At 38.3% G+C, this 22,826-nt stretch overlaps 1 protein-coding gene across 1 annotated transcript; it reads right to left on the bottom strand.

Annotated features, from left to right (window-relative positions):
• Positions 1–22,320, bottom strand: cnot4b (CCR4-NOT transcription complex, subunit 4b). The gene is made up of 13 exons (XM_079868445.1): positions 22,116–22,320; positions 16,506–16,735; positions 15,537–15,734; positions 13,082–13,168; positions 12,777–12,878; positions 12,325–12,450; positions 12,128–12,246; positions 11,588–11,791; positions 10,908–10,962; positions 10,504–10,759; positions 9,883–10,422; positions 3,785–4,006; positions 1–1,976 (listed from the first exon to the last, which is right to left on the bottom strand). Exons 2-13 carry the CDS (start codon positions 16,677–16,679, stop codon positions 1,663–1,665), a joined length of 2,397 nt encoding a protein of 798 aa, XP_079724571.1. The 5' UTR covers positions 16,680–16,735; positions 22,116–22,320; the 3' UTR covers positions 1–1,662.
• Between the last annotated feature and the right edge of the window lie 506 nt (positions 22,321–22,826).

Here is a 22,826-nt window from a genome sequence, read left to right as displayed (position 1 = left end):
GACACTTTTATTTAAGATTTAGTTTTTATTTTCCTCCAGACCTGTAGAGAGGTACAATTTCCTCCAGCTCTTAATTTTTCTTACATTTTAGCACTGTGTAAAACCCAAAGTTAAACTTTACTGGTTTCGTCATTGTCGTCGAGATTTAATTTATCCATTCCTCTTGAATACTGTTGAATACCAAACGGTCGGCAAGAACCTACACAGCTGACACAGGATTAAGACCATTAAAAGAAAACTGACAGGGTAATGGGGGGGGGGGGGTGGGGTGACAAACAGCGTTAACGGTCCCGGACGAGACCCCTGTGTATTGCCAGAACCTCAGATGCCCAATAGAGCCACTATCCCAGCTTTCCCTTTTATCGCTTTTTGTGAGGGGAGGGGGGGGAAACGTGCAAAGTAACTGCAACAGTCACAATCGGCATAATCACATCAACATTATCACCCTTATGAATTTCTCTCCACTGGAAAGCCCTTGAACCCTGATTATTTTCTCCACACACCCACCAATCGCAAGTTTTCCGCTCTGTCGTTCAGAGGGAAGTTTCACGCCACGCATTCACACTTAAAAACGTCGTTTCACTCGGACTCTAGATCTATTTCCTAAAACTCTGTGCACCTCGCACACCTTCAAGTTTCTTCAGGGAGCATAGTCGGAGCGTAAACACTGATTAGGCCACGTACGTCGAGGCAGCTATGAGAAACACCACACGGTGGCGTCCCGTGTGCTACACGAGCCCTGCGCTTGAAAGGGGTCGGTGTTACCCAGCTCTCCATTCCACTTAATTTCGCAACGTGCCGCCCTCTGATACAGAGGTTAACGATCTGTTGCGATCTAAAGCGGAAGACCCCCTGACCAACCAGGCGATCTGGCGGATGGGTCAAAGGCAAAGGCCTGCATCCATCTACAGCTAAATGCCGCGTTGAGAGCGGGCACCACATTTATGACCCCTAAAATGCATCTCCCTTTTAACAAGGGCGCAGAAAGGTAGAACAAAGTTAAAGGCCAAAGATCCTCGGTAAAAGTGCTTTTTGCTTGGCCTTCATTATGCCTTTGATCCGTCAGAATAATGGAAGTCAAGAACCCTTTTGATCAAACATAAATTGAAGCCCTGTTTTGATTTTGGAAATCTACTTGATTGCTTAGCGGCATGGCTTTAAGGACTCTCACAGGAAGTATCTCTGTTGTGCAGATGGATGAACAGGTGCTGTTCTTTTTGGTTTAGCTTTGAAGGCAGACTCTTACTTCAAAATCAAGACACTTTTCGTTTGATTCTTTCCATTTGGTTCCAATGGAATTTCTAGAAAACACATCATTGATGATGCCTTTTTTTATTTAAAGGGTAGAGTTCCAAAAATTATGGACTGACGTTAATGTTACGTATTACTAAGGAGTTAGTTTACCTTTTGAAAACCTTTTTGTTATGCTTTGATGCGACAACTGGCTTGTTTGTGTGGCCGTTTGAATTGGGAAAGCTGGAAAAGAGCACTAGGGCAACAAGGAAAAAGAAAGACTGAACCAAAGGGAAACACAAATCAAGGAAAAGGGACAAAAATGAGCAAAAGGTGAAGAGGGAAAACAATACAATCTTGTTATTTTGTTAATAGCTTTGTATGGATTTATCTGCCGTGTTTGTCGGCGGTTCTTCGGATTTCACAGTTCTAATGGCGGTCCATGCCGGCACTCTGTAGCAGATCTGTGGAGGCCTGAGCTGAGGCTCTGAAGGCGTTCTGGAATCCTGGGGGAGGAGAGTGGAACTGGGTGGCGGGGTTGGCCGTGGCTGTGGTTGGATAAGGGGTCCAGCCGGCTCTGTGGGGGAACTGGGCTCCGAAGGGGCCATTGTGTGGGGGCTGAGGGGGCACTGTGGAGCCGGAAGGGACATCCATCTCTGTGAGCGCCTGCAAGGATTTGAGCCAGTGGGGGGGGTTATCATCCTGCAGAGAGTCCAGACTGTTGCCTGAGGATGCTGGGATACCTGAAAGGGAAAAAGTGATAGGAAAAAAAAGGGTCAACATATTTAAGATTTTTTGTAGAAATGTTGGCTCCATATGTTTTTTGCAAAACATTCAAGTAAAAAGTAACAACATTTCTTTCAATACATGTATGATGAATATAAATGTTAAATGTTGAATGCAAATCTCATTTTCTTGTTTTTAATCATTATTTTATTCATAAATACCATGACTCGCACTGCATTTTACAATCTGAACTAATCTTGCCGTTATTAAAAAGGTCAAATAGTCTGATGTTTTAGGAGATTAATATGCTTGACAAACATTCAAGAGGGTCTGCAAGAGTCCTCTCTACAATATAATCTACAAAATCATCTTTATGACTTATAAAACTAACAACACTTTAACAAAATTGCTTCACTGCATATTTTTATTTATTTCATCCTTTAAATTAAGCTTTATTTCGATATAAGGACACCCTGACTTTTTATTTACTTATTTATAACACAGGGAAAATAAATCAAAATTTTAAAACTTGATCAGTCACAGAAGTGTATTCAAGTCATTATACATGTCAATCACATTTTTTATGTATTAATGAATGAAGAAATTCGGACAAATAAATTGAGTATCATTACACTGAAAGTGATACAAACAAAGTTATGAAAGCATAAATCGTCAATATCCACTGCCAGAAATAAATCACTTTACACACAACCGCATACTGTGCTAAACAGGACTGAGCAAGAGTTTGCTTGCAGTCAACAAATCCATCGTTCTACAGTTGATGCTACGTAGGAATCCATTTATCACGTAGGCGACATTATTGAGGACATTTTTAAATCATTCGCCATAATGGGATTAATTACATAAGGAAACAGGCCGTTTTGGGGTGCTTTTGCACCACTTAAAACATGCCAGCCTGCTGTGAGCTATTAATTCTAAACCCCCTGTGGATGATGGATGCTGCAGGCAGCCGCTGAGAGCACCCAGACAACATCCGTGACATCCATACAGATTGCAACTTCGACCTTAGGGAGCAACAGATACAACGTTGCTATTTCCCTTCAACCCGGGAGAGGAAAATGGCAAAACTTTGCTTGAAGTATTGATTAGAAATTTAGCTGCATAAATCAGTTTAAAACAGTAGATGAAAATGTTGCTTGAACGATAAAAAAAGAACACTATAAATGTACATTGTTTATTTAACCACTTTGGATATTAATTGTTGGTGTTTTTCTGTGTGATATCTGATTTAGTCCACATGGATGCTTTAGACCGCCTGAAAGTGCAGGAGATCGAACTGATCTGAAATGTGTGCCCTCTTCTGTGGCCCTTAAAATGGCTTTACATCTCTGACATTTTTAGTGAAAAGGTTACTTATAAATGTTTAAAAGGCCTAAATGCATTATTCATTTTAGCTCCCAAAGGCACAATTTGAACGAGCCTAGTTTTTCCCGAGGTCGTCAGGTAAATTTGCTTCACAAATGTGTTTTGTGGTTTTAATACCGTCAGAATCTAACACATCTGTGTTATTCTCACACAACGTCAGTAAAGATTGAAAAACAAATTGCCAATATTATCACATTAATTTTAATTAGTAATGTTAAATCATGAATAATAATGAATGAAATATATTCCAATGTTAATATTTAACATTAGTATTTTTGTGTACATAATAGATTATAGCTAGATTTAACTAAGCAAGCAAAATGAATGTGTAACTTTTCCTTTGTGAAAAGAGAATGACTGGTGCAAAAGGGAAGGAAACAATTATTAACAAGCATTTTACAAGGCAACATTTTTTTTGTGAAGGTAATGCAGGCTGTACCTGTGATGATGGCGGGGTCCATCCAGCTGGCTGTGCCGTCCCAGCTAAGGCTGTGAGAGATGCCGCCTGGGTGGTTCACGCTAGAGGAGGAGGAGGATGATGAAGACGAAGATGAGGAGGAGCTGGGCAGTCCACCAAAGTTGATGTTGATGTTGGGTAAAAGCGCTCTGAGCCCGTCCTGCCACTCCTTCACATTTAGACTTTCTACCGAGGTGCTGTTTTCTGTTCGGGAGGGTGCCGGTGGGGTATCCAAACGCCCGTGCGCACAAATGCACCAGAAAAGAAGAGATTGGGGGACAACAGGAGAGATGAAGAGAAGATGGAGAAAGAAAAAGCAATTATCAGTTTCAACTTGTACAACACAAAAACAAGTGCTGCTAGTTGTGTTATTCGGTGATTCATTTTAAAGCAAATTGGGAAAAACAAACTCAAAAACAGCCAAAAGGAGCGCAACAGTAAAATAGGACTATGTTTAGAACAAAATTAAAACCGTGAAAATGACTTAATATGACGCAATCAAAATCAAATAAATAATCGGATTAATTATTTGCCATATAATGACTGGCGATCAATTGACAGCCCAAATAAAAACACAATTTAATTGAATTCTTTTGCATTTCATTAGATATAGAATAAAAAAAAAAACAGCATTAATCAAAGCTGGACAGTGTATTAATAGCCATTACTGTAATAGTGATTTATACTTGATTCAGCAAAAACAGCAGGTGATATTTGGCTCCCTTCTGAGTCTACCAGCCCTTTCTAATGGAGGAACAATCATTATAAAGCTCTTTACAGTCCCGTTATTATTCAATTAGTTTCTCATTTATTTCTGTGTGTCACACTGGAGGAGAGACGTGCGGCTTCAATAACGCAGAGCTTCTTTCAGCTGGACCCAAGCCAAAATAAACCTTTTCTTCTTTAATCAGGCCAGTATTCTCCTAAGGTTTGCTTCTGCCCACAGGGACAGAGAAACCAAGCAGCAAAGATGATGAAGGGGGGAACGGAGAGAAAGAGAGAGAAGCGAGAGGGACAAACAAGGAAGAATTGCAAAGACAGGGGAATGGAGTGAATGAGATAACCCTGGCAGGAAAAAAAAAAAGCCTTTAGCCTCTGAGCTTGACTTAAGACTCAGCAAACTTCTGAGCACCTTGCTTCTAAATACATACAAGCACAATATATAAAGAGGTGAAAACTTGACCATAAAAATAACATTATGAGGTTGTCTTATATATATAAAATTCATTGTTATTAATCTGAGTTTAATAGTGATTCAATATGTGAAACTAGGCCCAGCAAAAAAAAAGAAAATTGACTGTCTGGGACAACGGTCAATAATATGCTGGGAATCAGAATCAAGCATTCCAGAAGGTTGCGCAAGAATGAGAAGTTTGGGAAGTTCTTTAAAACTGTCCTGTTTGTTTGCATCCCTCAAATTTCCAAATCTCTGCAAGGAATTACAAAATGGCAATAAAATGTTTTATTAGAAATAAACGTAGTTAAATATTATAAATAAGCATTTCATTTATTGTATTAGTGAATTCATAAAATTAAAAATAAAGAAAAATGAAATTCAAATATCTAAATTGATCTGTTTATTTAGTCAATCATTTTCAGATAATTTTTAACTGCATTATACTTTTTAGCATTTAACATTTTGAACAACCACAGTATTTGGCTATTTCATTTTTTACATTTTTTTGGGACAATTGGTAGAAATAATTTGAGGAAAATAAATAAACCTTTTAGGAAAACTTGAAAGTAGATTCTGATTTTCATTAATCCTGATACATAAAGATATTGCTATCATATATATTTTTTAAATTATAGATTTTTTTTTCAATGGTCTACTGCAGGGTTCACCAATCTCGGTCCTGGAGGGCCGCTGTCCTGCAGAATTTAGCTCCAACCCCAATTAAACACACCTGAACCAGCTAATCAAGGTCTCATTAGGCATACTAGAAACTTTCAAACAGGTGTGTTGGAGCTGGTTGGAGCTAAACTCTGCAGGACAGCGGCCCTCCAGGACCGAGATTGGTGAACCCTGGTCTACTGGGACAGCCTGCTGTTGAATGGTCTTCAGACAATAGAGGTGAACCCGGCATAGACACCAGCAGCACTGATTCTGTCAAACAGGTCATGCTTGTCATTTCATTACTTTGCAATGTGGGAATTTAAGGAGCAGACGGAGCTCCCCCTCTGAGCGTGGGCAGGGGTCAACCTATGGATGCTGCAAAGTCAGCTATGCGTTTATTACTCCATTAGTCAGTTAAAACCAGACATAATGGGTCTCAACCAAGGGGTCAAGGTTAAGCTGGTTAGCATGGGCCAGTTAGCCCTGCTGGTAGATGTAGTAACTACATCATTTGAATGCAAAAAGGATGTTTCTCCATTGATTCTCCATTTGCCTTTCGAGTTTATTTATTACAGCTAAATATGTCCTGCACACAACACAAATGACAAAAATTTCATTATATTACAGTAGGTGATTTCCCAGTGACCGATAACCAAATTAACAATGATCAAGCCTCAAACACAGAGGACGTGACACGCTCACTTGGGAAACGCTGAATTGGTTCTGTAGTCGATACAGCCAAACCTAGTCAAGTCAAGTGTGAGAACGAGCCAATATGATACACTCAATATCAACATTTGAAGAGGACTGGGCTTTAATGAAACACATCTGAAGGAGATAAGATGAACAAGGTGTTGAATAAGGTGAATTAGGTGCTCTTTTTAAACCTCTCCACAGTTCTTCCTTCTGATTGGAAAATGCTCGTCTAGCCAAGTGTGTCAGGCATTAACACAATCACCCATGTTTCCATTTGCATACTCAGATAAACAAGTGTCATCATGTTTTATTTATGTGGATGGGACAAAAGCTAAACTCAGAATCATAGCAGCAACTTGAAGGAACCTCATTTCTTTTGAGGGGCTGTAAAGATTGTAAAGTAGGTGTTTTTCAGTGAAGGTTTGCTTTGCGATGATGAACAATATATCAGATAGGCTAGGGTATGTTAATAAAACATTAAAAGCACACAAATCTCCACTGTAACATATGCATTAGTTATTTTGGCTGGAAATTCAATTAAAAATGTTTTATATACACTACATAAAAGTTTCAAGTTATTTTAATTCCTTTATTCCACAAGGTGCATTAATCAAAAGTGATATTTATGAATATTAAAGATTTCTATTTCAAATGTTTTTCTTTTAAACTTTCTCAAAGAACCCTTTAAAAATTTGTATTACTGTTTCCAAAAAAATATTACATTGATGATACAAAAAAAAAAAAATCTTGAGCAGCAAATAGGCTGATTTCTGATAATTATATACATTATATTCAAATAGAAATGTTATTGTATTTTGATCAAATAATTGCAGCCTAAATGCACCCAATTTTAGCACCATCACAAAAACAGTTTCACATTATGAAACTAAAACACGCACACACACACAAACACCAAGCTGACATTTAGTAGCATTGGCTGATAATCACGTCAACTTGGATTATTAAAAAGAGTTACATGTCTTATCTGTTTTGAGTTATTTTTGGAAAAAGTTTAAAGTAAATAAAATTAAATATTAATCTTCGGTAATTCTATATACATTATAATTTCGACAACGCAAATTAAATACATTAATCAGAATTATAGTAGCATCAGCAAAACACTTTATAGTCAACCAATTAGCTTATTTTTCCTCATTTATCATTTGCTTGCATCAGTGGTGTTCAATTACATCTAAATCTACATTTTCCATGTAGCAGAAATCTCTCTCTCACACTCTCAAACACACTTCTAATGAGACTGCATGGGTTGGCCCTCCAGCCTATTTTGGTATCTCGACTTTTCTTCGTAAATAATGCAATGTTCTCCTCCCAGGTCCTGGGCAAGCTGCATCCTCTGGAGGACACCATTTCAAACAGGGAAGACCATTTCTCTCACGGAGACTCATGGATTGAAGAAACAAACAAAATACGCTGCACAGCACAATAGAGTCTGAAAGGAAGCCAGTAGTCATGCTAGTTATTCATCGTTTCTACGAATAATGAAACCTTGAGGTCACATCCAATTTCCCATCCCTTCTTTTTGCACCAACTGAAATACAAGTTAATCTAATCTTCAAAAAGTAGAGGCATGCTGAGAAACAAGCAGCATGTTAACAAATGCTACACTTCCACAGCAGTGTCAGCAGATTAGATTGTTTCCCATAAAAAGCCCTACAGCTAGACCGCAAGGAAACGCTTTATTTAAATGAACTGAATTCCTGAAAGATCAATTCAGGATGGGGTTGGGGAGTAACTAACTGACGCTACTGACTTAAATGCATTTTTCAGTTGCATGACAGTAGCTCAGATTCTTTAGGTGTAGCTACAAGACCTGATTTCAGAGCTGATTATTTGTAGTTAAATGCTGCTGTTCAGCAAGTTTTGAAATTAGAAGTTTTAGTTTTCACTTTAATGCAACTAAGATGCGTTATTTGTGTGCCTAATAAATACTGCTTTTTATACATCATCATAAATGCATCTTTAATCTGTCCCAACATTTACTTGTCCATGTTGTTATGGTATCAGACTGAATGACGTGTTTTATGATATTTGCTCCTAGCTGAAAGGTTCAGGTAATGGCTTGAATGAAATGTCAAACTGTAGCCTCTTCCCCCTGTCTGAGTACCTTCTCCTCAGACAGATAATACCGGTATTTGATATTTTCTTGAGTTACGGGCTGTTCTCACATCAGAGAAACAAAAAATAATCTTTGTAAACATTAGTCTTTGTATAAGTTTAGGCACATAGTTCATGTTTTCAGTCTTTTCAAGTCAAACTGAATGAACCTGGCTAGACTGGCTACTCTAAATAAAAGCACTTACCAGATTTAGAAGTTCACCCCGTAAACCACAGAAACATACCTAAAATGCTAAAGGTAAGAAAGGAAGTGGGCAGGCCCATCATGCATTATGCACACTGCAGCCCTGTCATGAAGATGTCCTCAGGGGATGATGATGATGATTACATGCTCTACAATTTGTATCAGCACTAAATGTGACACTGATCTCACTGCTATAAATCATGAGGTTTCATTCCATAAGAGAGCCCTTGGCAATCACTAGAATCTTCTCTGATGATGTACATGGCTGAATGATGGGAAAATAGTACTACACTGCCCACCAGTGGCTGAGTTTGCAATGACAGAGATACCCATAATGCAAACATAAGAGGGCAGTTTGCATGTATGCAATATGTGACCCTGGACCACAAAACCTAAATTTGGACCACAAAATTGACATAAGCTTTCCATTGATGTATGATTTGTTATCTATTTAAAAATCTGGAATCTGAGGGTGCAAACAAATCTAAACATTGAGAAAAATCGCCTTTAAAGTTGTCCATTTATGTTCGCGATAGTGCAGCATTCACTCACAAAAATAAATGTTTTATATATTTACGGTAGGAAATGTACAAAATATCTTCAGGGAACATGATCTTTACTTAATATCCTAATGATATTTGGCATAAAGGAAATTTTACGATAATTTTGACCCATGAATCAGGGTCACATATGGTATATTTTTACCATATGGTAAAACATTATCACATTTTTTTAAATTTTATATAAATTATATTATATTATTTATTTATTTATTTATGTATTTATTATGGATGTACCAATACTACTTTTTCCAGAATGAGTTATACTGATTTTATTTTTTTATTTTATTTTGAGTACTTGCCGAAAACCTGTACTTTCATTGTATTTTTTTTTTTTTTTTTTAAATATTGGGTAAAGGAACTAAAAGAGTACAAATTAAATTAGTTAGCTTAGCAAATACATATTTTCACACCTAATTAATGCCAGTTAAAATGTATTGTATTGTAAACAGTATTGAGCTACTGTTACTTTCACTGTTCATATTGTATTATATCACATTTTAAATTTAATTTAATAGCACAGCGAATACTTAGAGCTGCTCCAGCAGGGCTCAACCAGTCAAGAGCAGTGAGTGATTTTCTTTTTGTTATTAGATTAACAATGAGCACAAAAGATATGCAACGGATATGCACACACACACAGATCCCAACACTAGTTTACACTCACCTGTCATATGGATACCTCCAAGCCCCGTACTGTGATGATGATGTTGCTGTTGTGGCGCCAAGTTCAAGTCCAAAAAGCTGCTATGCTGGGCAGCAGAAGGAGCCCCGGTGTGATTCAAGTGTTGGAGGTTATTGCGCATGTGCATGCCCATCCAACTGTGGCGAGAGGTCTGCGTCTGGCCGGGAAAGCTGAAGGAGTTGTAGACGGTGCGGTGTGGGAGCTGGGAGAAGCCCCGAGAGGGCAGGCTGGAGTTTGGGGCAAAGTGTGAGGACGTAGGAGGCTGAAGGGCGCTTTTCATGGAGGGGGTGTTGTGTAGAGGGCCGAGTAAAGGCCCGTGGGGGAAGACTGGCCCTGACATTGTGGTGGTCAGGGGCAAGGAGGCTTTATCCTGCACTGAGAGCTCATTCTCTATGAGGTCAGCCAGTGCCTTACGGGTGACGTCAAAGGGGTCAAAGCCTAGGTCGTCATCCTGCTGCTTGGTCGAAGAGCCGAAACCGAAAGCCGCTTGCCAGTCCGTAGAGGACGACACTGGTATGGTTTCTGTCAGAATGAAGACAAATAAGTGTACATTTCATTTTTTCTCTTTCATGTGAATGAGTAAGTCTAAACGGGTCCAGGTACCTGATGTGAAGAGGCTCTGTGGTTCTGGGGCAGTGGGCCAATCGGAGTTGCTGTGAAGGGAATTGGAAAAGCTGGGCAGGCCACTGGGGATGGGATTGGGGTGCCGAAAGTTGCTGTTGTCTGAAAAGAGCGATTGTGACTCGGCTGCTGCTCCTTCGAAAGGCGACCGTACTGTCAGTCCTGCTACACAAATAGGCACCACTAAAGACGGCTTGGTCAGGCCAGGAGGGGGCGATGGGGAGTGGTTGCCAGAAATCTGAAGAGTTTAGTAAGGGGAAAAAAAAAACTCATGATGTTAAAACATTAGTCTTCCTAATAAAAGAAAAGTGATTCAGATAACATTATATAGGTGTACAGCTAGCCATTCTCAAAGGTAAAGAAAGAACATGCAATCATGAACTTACTTGTGATATTTCTCCGTTACTTATGCTGAAGCAATCTGAAGATTTGTTACTCGGGCTGCAGGAAAATAATAAAAACATGAGAATCAATTACATTCTGACAAACAGAATTTAGGCTTTTATTCACATTTAAATTGATCAGCGAACATAAACAAAAGCTCAAAGTGGTAGTTGCGTAGACTGTCAATGGAGGGACAGAAATCTCTCAGATTTCATAAAAATATCTTAATTTGTGTTCCCGAAGATGCAAGAAAGTCTTACAGGTTTGGAACAACATGAGGGCGAGTAATTAATGACAGAATTTTCATTTTTGGGTGAACTAACCCTTTAAGATGTTTGGAAGAAAAACATTCTTAATTGTCATGTAAATGTAAAAAAAAAAAAAAAAAAAAAAAAAAAGACTACATTTTTGTAATTTTACAAACAAATTGAATGCTTAATTTTGTCTTTTCATTTTGAAAATGTTTTTGTGGAATTCAGCATATTGGTTTTTATTTATTTTTTATTTTTTTACATTTTCTCTTTCTAGAGTAGGTTATTTAGTGATTGTTCTACCATCCAACGATGTCTTGAACACTATGACCTTGGCGCCCTTAAGTCTTTGAGAATAAGATGATGAAATGTTCAGCAAAGGAAAAGGCTGACAGAATAAGGCACAGGGCAGAAGTTCACAGGCTGGCTACCTGACAGGGTCACAATTTGAAGTGAAGGGAGGCAGGCCAGCGATGGAGCCAAGGCCCAGCTCTGTGTCCAGACCGTCTGGAGTCATGTTTTCAGAGTCTGAGCCGCCATCTAGGGGTGGGGTCTCATGGTGTTCTGGAAGCCCATTGGGCATCTTCCCTATGGTTTGTAACGAAGGCCACGCCTCTTTGTTGTTACTGTTGGAACTGGGGGTCATGATACAAATGCAAGATTAACAACAAAGCTGAGATGCTACTTCTACTTCATGCAATATATAAACTTTAGATGACTAGATTATAATGAATTCAATTTATTTAAATAATAATAATAATAATAATAATAATAATAATTCAAATATTTAAAGTTTGAACACATATAATTCTTTTTAGAATATTTAGAATATTTTAGAATAAAATAAATGAAAAATATGAAATAATTCCCACGTCAATGCGTGTTATTTCTGAATAAATAAATATATAAGTTAATAACTTTTTTTTTTTTTTTTATTGGACCTGCTGGGAAAGGTACAATTGAGTACAAACCTCTGTGATGTGCCTGATTTGCCCTTTGTTTTCTCCCCAGCCGAGTTCTGCAGGAAGTTGGGGTTTGTTTTGTACAGGTCCTGTAAGAGTTTCTGTTCATATTCCTGATGTTTTCCAGCCTGCAATGTCAAATGTTAAGAGTTCATATGCAAGTTTGTCGACGTCAGTAAACAGGTTGCAGGAGGCTGCAACGTTACCTGCATTTCTTCTTTTGTGAAGCTAGCAGCTTCGTCTCCCAGCTCGTGAAGATACATGCAGTCTGGTTTGGGACACTGCATGCTTTTTAGAAAATAACTGCAGTATTTTGTTGTACCTAAAGAAGCCTACATGAAAAAACAAAAACAAAAAACGGGTGTATACTGTATCTAAATATATGCCAAAAGATGTCAAAAAACAGCTGGTACCACACAAATCTGTTAATTTTAACCTTTAATATTACAGTGATGTAATTTTACAGTGATTCCCTGTATAACTTACAGCATTAGTTGAGAGATATTTTTCCTTGAGGAAATTTGCCACATGCTGTACCTGATGGGACCCAATTAATCGATATCGAATAGAATAGCAAGCAAATTTGTTTCAACACCCAGCCCTAACTGAAAGTATATTGCTTTTCATAATATTGGACTATTTTTGTCATTAAGTTTACCTTAAGTGTTCTGCCGTCTACTACAACATTGTTAACACATTGTATAGCTCTGAGGGCATCTTCTGATCGAATGTAAGTGACGTAGGCACTGGCGCTAGGACCCTGGGGACAAACATCCAAACATATTAGATGATTAAATCAGATAAAACAGAGAAATTAGGATAAAACAAAATCAGCAAAACAAAGCAGTATTTATTTGCTGAAGTAAAAAAAAAAAAAAAAAAAAAAAGGACAAATGGCAGATTGTTCATTATGCAAAATATTTGAGCAGGCAAGAGATTGACCGAAAAGAAAGCGAAGCTCACCTGTGAGCCAGCATAAGAAGTGCTGTTATTGATGACCACTTTGTGGATCTTTCCAAACTTCCCGAAGTACTCCGGCCTTTTTAAAACCTGCAATCAGACATCAATTATATATTTATAGAGCCCTGATTGCTGTTTGCAGATCATCAACAGCATAAGCAAATGCAGTTTGTTTAGTGGAGTCACACAGGGATAGAGCACACCTGATTATCATGATTCATCGGAAGGATATGACTCAATCAACATTTATTACAAGAGAAGGCCATATGAAATCTAGGTTAGGAACTCAATATACACCATCAGCACTGTGGCAAATATCATTTAACAATTTAAACCACATTTCTTACACCAACAAATATCATTTCTACTTATAAAACCTTACATAAGTAAACCATTTTACACAAAGCTTTTTGAGGACAAGATAAAAACAGGATTTGTGTGAATGACATACTGTATTGAGAACCGACGACCTAAACACTATCAACAGGATGTCCACAATGTTCAGCCAAATCAACACTGGAAACAAAGTGTGGCACACAAGTAGGTCTCTAGCAGCGGGTGACTGACAGCTCATTGGCGGAGGGCTTCGCCTCGATGGCATGGTGCTTTTGAGATTCTGGTCACTCTTGAACTGTGAAAGCAGTCCGGATGTTTCTTTGCGGTCTTTGTTCACGCAAAGCAGCTTCACTCGCTTTCTGTTTTTTGTTCTTTTTCACACCCTCAGTGTGAAATAAACAAAAGCACAAAGACTGATATGTTAAAGGGACGATTGGTACAGAAAGAAAATTAAGGCAAATCCTATAATTTAAAGACCTCTGATAAACAGTCACTAACATAGATTTGATGTTTTGTTTTTTTTAAGCTTTGTGCTCCTAATATCATTTGGACCAGAATTAGAAGGCATGTTCTCACTCTCTCTCACTGAATAACTTGTTCTCTGCTGAGAGCTATTCAGGGTACATGACGTTAGCTGTGATGGCAAAGAGGGAGAGAAAGTGTCAGAGAGAAGAAAGCAAAAAGAGAGTGAAAGCTGTTTTTCGTGGGCTGGTAATGAAGGCTAAGTGCAGCTAGTGGGCAGCTAGCTTTCTCCCATTTTCCCAGGAAAACATTTAATCTCATGTTTTATTTCCATTTGATGATATGTGGCATTAAAATCAAATCTTCACATCTTCAAGGATTTTCTTGCAGCTACATGGAAGCAATCCTGCACAACATATCAAGAGAACAGCCATAATAATAGGTAATAGGTATGCTTTACCACGGCAAAGATGCTTTGGAAGCACTAAAATATATAATTGTTTCATATCTGACAAAGTATAAAGTGAGAGTGATGCCACAATGCACATTTTAACTTGTTGACACAGGCAACTACGAGCGGTCAGACTATATATATATATATATATATATATATATATATATATATATATATATATATATATATATATATATATATATATATAGACATGGCTGAGATATCGGCCGATATTTCAGATAATCAGAATCAGCCAATACATGACGTAAGCAGGACTTTTCTTTTTTATTTTTATTTTTATTTTAACAGCGCTGAGAACCCAGTACCTGAGCACAAAGGAGTTACAATTCTCAGTCTTCATTAGGTTACTGTCTTTGTTCCCTCAGTTCTTTAATAATAGAAAGGCAAATGCTTTCTGAATTCAGAAAACAGGCATTTAAACATTATATACACTGTGTACTGCATGTAAAATTAGTGTTGATTCCCAGAGCGCACCATTTACCAGATTATTGTTGTTTGCTTTTTATTAATGTTTTTAACAATTTCTTTATATTTGAAAGTGCAATAATAGGACTACAAAATCAATAATTTGCTATTGTATAAATCTAGAGGTCTTTTTTTAATAGAAATTATCAAACTATTTTAGCAATTATGTCAAATTAATATAAATCTAATAATAAAAATAGTTGTGCTAGTGTCATTTACCATCTTTACATCGAATAGTATGATCTGCCTGCTCTCCAAGATATCGGCAACCTTTCTCGGTTGACCACTAGTAACTACTAGATTAGAGTGAGAGTCAGATCCAGATTATAAATCCTGTGAATCAGATGGGTCTTTTTACACAGAAGGATGTGAACTCAAAAAGTCCTTTATGTTCTTTTCATCCACTCACGAAAGTCTTGTTTCAGCAGATAGGAGAAATGCTCATTAACCTTCATTTTTCAACACTTAAACAGATAAGACCTTGATAGGACACAGAAGAGAAAATGCAAAAACGTGTACCTTTCTATATCTTGCTTGCAGTGAAACTTTTATTAAACACGGAAACCATATGTGGGTGAATTTTGAGAGCTCACTACAAAAAACCACCAAGATGAATATTAAGCTTTGTTGTTTGAATATGGACTTCCTGAATCGTTTACATTGAGTGTGAACGACATTAGTTACACAGAGGTCAGAAAGCATTGAGTTTTGCTGAATCACCTCGGGGTCGGCGAGTCTCTGTGAAAGGCCCACCACAAAAACCAGGTTTCTCTGGACGACTCGCACACTGGAGAGATGCTTGCGGTTCTCTGTGATCTTCTGCTTCCGCTCATTCTGCTTCTGCTTCTTCTCGTTCTTTATCCTCTGAAGTTCCTCTTGAGAGAGAGGTTTGTACACCGCAGGGTCTTCTGGATAGGGCTGAACCAAACATAAGATGCTAGACGTAAGATGACTTAATTCTAGAAGATGGATCTTGTTTCACTAAATTAGGTTAAGACAGAATTTTTTTTTTTTTTTTTTTATTAAAATTTATTTATTTTATTGTCATATCAGAATCAAAGGCTAGATTCATGGCATGAAAAATAAAATAAATACAATGCATAATAAAATGTCTTAAATCTTAAGTTTAAAATCTAAAAGAAATGCTAAGGTTTTCACAAAGTAACAATATATCAATGCATATCAATAAATAGAAATACAATGCATGCAATGAGGTATTCAAGAATTCAGTGTTTAATTTTGAAGTGCAAATTTAAGATGTTTTAATATGCCACAGATTAAGGATCAGCGGACACCCTGGAGTTCTCTTTAAGATCACCCACTGGAATGATGATGATGATATTGCATGATATATGCTGCAATAAACAAGGATATAATAATGTGCATTAAGCACATTAAGGTTAAGGAGCTGCAGTAAACTGGCCACTACAGGGACTGGTTTTAGTGTTTAGAGAAAGAATACAAGCACTGGAGCACTGGAGGCCTGTTGTGCTGCACATGTTCCCTCCACACAGCTGTACAGCACCGATAAAATCACGCAGAACCTGAGGCAACAACAGGAGCGTGAATTAATCCAGCAAAGTTCCCTGGGATGCTGAATGCTAGCCATTAAAACATCTCATCTCCTTGAGCTCCCCAATGGAGCAATTTCTCAGAAACAAATGAATGGTTTCTCGACTTATTTGTTACCTTTCTGCAGGCCGGACAGAGGCCGTTCTCGTCTGTGCGTATGCGATGCCAGCAAAAGCGGCAGATCTGGTAGCCGCAGGTGCAGGGGAAGAAATTGACGTCATCAATCTCCAATGGTTCCATGCACAGTGGGCACTCCATGGGGTCCTCCTTCACCTCAGGGCTGCGGGACATCCTATGGCACGGCACAGAGAAAAGAAGCGGGGTGTTCTCACAGTACAGAGGCAGAGCTGAGGAGAAAAACAAAATTGAAGTTTAACATTTTTAAAAATAATATTTCAATGTAAAAAATGTATTTAATATGAATTTACATTCTAGTTACGCTTCAATACGTTTAATTAATAAAATAAAATAAAAATTGTCCATTATGGGCCAAAAAGTTTCAAACAAATGAAGCTTCTAGATTTAGAAATGCAGCCAGTATCTACAAAAATCATATTTCCTTCCAACAGCGTGTAGGCCTAATCTTAAGCAGCAAGACAGAATTAGGCTCATATCCTTCAAATAGTCTCAAAGCACACCAGTGGTTGCATCAGAAAGCCAATAATGATTCTGCTACTAGTAAGAGTGTGTCTGCGTGCGTGGGAGGAGTTTAAAACTTCAGTCATGAGAGGAATTGAAGGCATAATTGGAATCGACAAGCACAAACACCCACACAAACAATTGCAACAGTTTCATAAACAAGTATATGTATCCCCTAGGGATCACCCAGTGGACTGGTAGTCTAACTGTGTAGGTGCAGATTCAGCAATTACTGAAAATGAGGTTTTGGATCCTCGTATGGAACACAGATCCGTGGGCACATGACAAGGTTCGCTGAACATAGGATGCATTGGTTGAAAACCAATTTAATGTCTCTGTGGTGTTATGTGACTGCTAGCATCTTCATTTTAAACAGTAATGAAAATTAATGTTGGCGTCCTAGTGTGCCAAAGAAAGGGGGGATTGGTTCAAGCTCATTTTTAGTGGCAATCAGTTTTCTTTTGGCCAAAATTTGTTGTCACATTCTAGTTTGGAGTCTTTGTTTCCGCTGTAGTACTTAAACTCCTATGTATTAACAACATGGACAAGCACAAATACAGCAGTTTGTCCGAGACACTTCTGTTCCCTGGAGGCACTTCCCTATGAGGTTCATTTATCAAACAATGGTCTGAATGAAGCTCCCAAATGTGAACAAATACAGGACAGCCTTGTGTTCATAAACAAACAAACCGGAATATGAAGCTTCCATGCAGAGACTCATCTATGGCATGTTAAACTTACAAACTATAGTCAGGGCTCCATGCATTTTGCAACTTTCCTACTACTGACTAAATTTTGTTAGAGGTCACACTGGTGCGTCCACCACCACGTTGCCCAACTGACAAGACTTCTTTCAAAAACGAAACAAAAAACATCTTAACCCCAAACTTTTGAACAGTAGTGCATGTATATATAGCCTCATAACTACCAGACACAGACTAAAAGCCAACAAAACCCCAATTTTGATTTCATGGAGTCTTTAAGGTCACTCCGTCAATAGCGGAAGCACCAGGAGTGTGAAGAGGAGTCAGTGGGTGGGTGTGAGTTGATGGGAGGGGAGCATTCTAAATATATCCCATCCTGGGAAGGCAGAGTACAGCAGGAGGAGTCAGCCCCTTGAATCTCCCTTTAAAAGGGAAATGCTGATTGAACGCAGAGGGCGGTGTGAGCTACATGTAGGGTAATCAGCACTTCCTGGGATCCACACAGTCACACCCCAGCTAGCGTAGTGGGAAGGGGGTGGCGAAAATGAAGCGCACCATCTCCTTAACGTGCCGATATGGAATTAGAAACTGTGTAAGAGTTTTTTTTTTTTTTTTGCTATACTCAGAACTGTGTGGAAGAAGGAATTCCCACTGTCAGTGAGGTCGGGATTCCTTCCCAGTAGAGGCGGATATCAGCTGCGAGTAATGAAAGCTTTCCGCTGGCCCCTGCTGGGAATGATGCATAAATATTTAACCATCACTCCCATAAAAAAAGGGATCTGATTTCATCACAATGCTTACAAACCCCAAAAGACACACTCAAGCTGGACGGGGGTTTGATCCCTTGTGGCATTCAACATCACATGCACATTCTGTGAAAGAAAGATGCATAATATGGAAGGAAACTCAAAGAAAAAGTCACAATTGACCTTTGAACAGTAAAAAAACAAAAAAACAAACAAAAAAAAAAACACGTAAAAGAGTGCCAATTCTGATTGTAAACTAAGTGTGAATGCATACCAAACTGGATTAAGTTGAACAGAAATCAAGACTTATTATAACTGTTGACCACCAAAGAGGCCAGAATTACCCACAAATCTCTTCTAAGCAGACAGACTAACAAACATGTTTGCAAGGTACTGGGAAATCGTAGGGACAAACAATGATCTAAGCCTACAATGTTTGAGTTTTGGCGATGGTAGATGTTTTCGTATATACATTAACCAAGTGTGCCGTGAGAGCTGAACACTGAAAGGACGACCTGAAGGGCCCTCAATCCTCTGTGTAGGGGTCGATGTGGAATGATCTTTCTTCAAAGCATACTGAATCCTTGAGAAAACATTCAAACTGCTAATTGCAGGCCCATCAGGCTTTCTGATTTTCTCCACACCTTACTGAGACTCTCCGGCACACTTCTTCAAAGCATAAAAAACAAATGAATTCCATTATTTGTTGCCTGAGACCCTGAGAAGTAAACGTTTCTGATCGCTCACTATTAGTAATAGCTATAAGCATGCATTTTTGATGGTCAAAATAATTCAGAAAACTTTTGCCAGAACCTTTAATAGAAAGCCAACATTTGAAACTACGTAAATAGTGCAAATCTCAGGAACACCGTGGCGTCTAGAAAGAAATCGAAGGGTTTCACAACAGACATCTTAAGGCCATTTTACAACAGAGCACTACTAACCACACAAAGGATGAAAATAACAACTGTGCAAAACTGCAGGTTTCAACACACAAAAAAGCTTTGAAGACTGACTTAGAAAGCCTTTGGTACCGTTTTAAAAGTGTTTCTGAAATATACAGTTAATTTAATGTGGCAGTCAAATCGATGGTCTGAAAACTGAAAGGTGGTGAACATGCAGTTACATCTATTCTAGTAGAAAATGATTTCAATTAAGAATCCGATTCCTAACACACAACAACAAACTAATTTAACTCAACTACACAGTATACAACACTGCTATACATAAAGACAGACTGTCGGACTCAATTTACAACATTATGATGAATTTGTAATAAATAAAATAAAAGGCTCAAAAACATGCCTTTTACGAGGACAAATGTAGTACGCCGACAAGCTTAGTGAAGAGATGGACAGTTGTTTCAGCTGACGTCATAGAAGAGCGTAGCTGAAATTATCATCAGAGTGGGAGTCGTGTCCATTTGTGTGCTGCTCTTCATGAGCAGATGGACAAGCATCGGCAAGGAATGAAAGATGTGTCTGTACCACAAATAGCTATTCTGGGCAGACAGAATAAAAGCACAACAAAAAAAAAAAACAATAAAATAAAACACTTTATGAGACAAAGGGTTCATCCATTTTTTTGTAACATATCTGAGATGGCCCACAGCTCAGGACAAAACAGCTTTAATTGTTTCAGATCTTACTAAAGCTGATGTTAAAAGAAGGCTTTTTCCTGTACTGCCAGGATTGTGGCAGACCCGTTCGGACTGAATGTAAAGGTGCAACTTTTTCAACCAACTATAAAGACGAAGAGCTTAATTTCTAAGCAACTGAACACCAAGGCAGAAGTCCATTCAGAATGTGATCATTTAGCAGCAGTAATCCTTGCCAGAAAAGTGTCTCACAAACATTGTGTCTGGCACAAACAATGCTTGCCGGACAGTGCGCTGGAACTGGGCCTAGACATCCCTGTCCACTTAAAACCTGCTCCCAAAGAAGCACATTCCAAGCTAACCTCTCCTTTTTGACCTGTTTACACCAAGAATGACACCTATGATTACTATTAGAATCCACACAAGCGGATTATTTATTTATCGGATATTGTTCTGTTTATTCAAAGCGCATGCTGCAGTTTTGTCTTTGGTCACTTTAAATGCTTGAGATATGAAAGCAGGATGGATTCTGATTGGCTGTCAATGTTTTTATCGTTCACCAGCTGGAAAAAGAAATTGTTCTGAAAGTGATTCCAACAATATCCCTCTGTGCCAGTATCGTTATATATTTGTGGCTTTTGCTATTCCTTTATATTAAGAACGATTTTCTAGAACTATATCGTTATCGTTCTTGGTGTGAATGGACCTTTACTCCTGAGATCGCTGTTCTAAACTGATGTCTGAATCTGAAATTTGTAGTACAAGCACTTCTCGTGTTTATTGCCTCTTTAAGATGAATTGCTGCTATTCCTCATTTGGATAAAAGCATCTGCTAAACGAATAAATGTAAATGTAATACATGACTTAATTAATGTGACTGGCAAACCTACTGTGTCAAATTCAAAACCAAAGTGTTTAAGGAAAAAGTTCACCCAAAAATGACAATTCTGCCATCGTTTACTAATTCTCACGTTGATCCAAACCTGCATGACTTTCTGCTCTCAAACCAGTCAGACAGTCTCCGCCACCAATCACTTTGATTGCATCTTTCTTTCCATTTCTTTCCAACCAAAGTGCTGCTCATTCTGCCTAACATCTCATTTTGTGTTGCACAAAAGAACAACAATTAGTAATACGGGTTTGGAAAAACATGACTGCGTATTCATTTCTGGCTTGTCTATTTCTTAAAAAAATAGGCTTACAGCTGAAAGACAAAAAGCACATAGTAAGCTCAAAAGGCCCACTGCTGACAAAACAGGATTAATAGTGCACACTCAACACAGTAACTACAGAGTCCGGGAACATGATGCTGTCACCAAACACAAAAATATCCTCTTTTGAGAGACTCATATGATTGATTGTTTGCGGAAAGTAAAGGTGCATTTGGTCAATAAAAACCAGTAGCAATCACCTCCTGTCAGTGAGTGGTCTGCATAATGAAACACGCGTCACCCACAATAATGAAGGGTGTGGACAAAAAATATATAGAAATGACCTGCAGTGACAGAGCAATCAAAGTCATCGTATTTGGCATCACATCTGTAAACTGATGTTGCATGGAGAAGGAACAGCAACTTCCTACTCAAATAACAAGGAAATCCCCTCTATGTAAAAGTACATAATCATACACAGAATTTAATTCTGTTTCCTTGTTAATGCATTGAAGTATGCCAGCTAAGCTAATACCTATTGAAGTTATTCAAAAGGCGAAATATACACCAAAACCAGTGTGCGTATACTATATACTGTCTCAAAGTATGCATAACAAAAAATAAGTCAGTGTTTGACGAAGCGAGAATTAATTTTCGTGTATTTTATTAAAAGCCGGTCAAACGGTGCGGCTAGGGGCTAACTTAACTTACTCGGCTAACTAGACGACTAACGTTAGTCTGTCAAGCACACAAAAAGACAGGAATTTCCACAAGAAATGGACGTTTGAGGGAGAAAGAGGGATGAGATGTGTTATTAAGAGGTGAATTGAGAGAGGAAAGCAGCTGAATGTGGAGGCGGTGGACAAGAGAGGCCTTAGTGGGATACTCACCCTGTCTATCTGTACAGATTGATTCACAGCAAATAAAATCTATCTGAACGACCCAGGTCTAGCAGAACAGGTCGCAATATAATTTCCCGGGTGGCTTGTCACTGCTCCTGTGTGATTTGATGCGAAAACACCAAGCCTTGTTTCTTACAGCCTCTCTGTTGAGCGGTAGTGCCTCCTAACCACCATCTTACATTGAAATAGGGAGGAGGGGGGGCATCAAGTTGTGACTTTTCAGCGCATGCGCAGTTGATGATGGACCTTTGCTTTTGTGGGTAATGTAGTGTGCTACATAAAGATAGCGGCATACATAAAGATAGCGGCAATGTTTAGAGAACTAATATCAGAGACATTCTCTGACTATATTTTGAAAGCTGAATTCTGTTCTCAACGGTATTATTTTGTAGAAATGTTAGGTCACATTTTTTATTGGAGCAAACTGTGATCTGTTTTAAATAGTATTCATTTGCAAAATGTATTAATTGTAATGTTTGCAGGGGAAAAAAAAATAATAGTAATAATATATATTTTTACATGACCTATTATGCTTTTACTGTTGTTGTTGTTGTTGTTTTTTTAATGAATTGATGTTTCAGTTTTACTGTTTAACTCTGCTGCTTTATTGGAGCAAGTTGTCACATGTGAAGAACATTGCAATATTTGTTTGTAAATAAAATGGATTCATATTTATGCATTACCTTTCACACCTTTCTT

This window comes from Squalius cephalus (genome assembly GCF_949319135.1).
Source record: "Squalius cephalus genome assembly, chromosome: 4".
Classification (NCBI taxonomy): domain Eukaryota; kingdom Metazoa; phylum Chordata; class Actinopteri; order Cypriniformes; family Leuciscidae; genus Squalius; species Squalius cephalus.
This window is presented reverse-complemented; position numbering and strand designations above follow the sequence as displayed.

What these genes read in the sequence shown, in the direction of transcription:
- cnot4b (XM_079868445.1), bottom strand. Translation starts at nt 16,679, where the DNA reads ATGTCCCGCAGCCCTGAGGTGAAGGAGGACCCCATGGAGTGCCCACTG. An exon ending in TGGAGGTATCCATATGACAG is followed by an intron (nt 4,007 to 9,882) that starts GTGAGTGTAAAC and finishes CCTCCCGAACAG; the next exon opens with AAAACAGCACCTCGGTAGAA. An exon ending in GGACCCCGCCATCATCACAG is followed by an intron (nt 1,977 to 3,784) that starts GTACAGCCTGCA and finishes TTTCCCTTTCAG; the next exon opens with GTATCCCAGCATCCTCAGGC.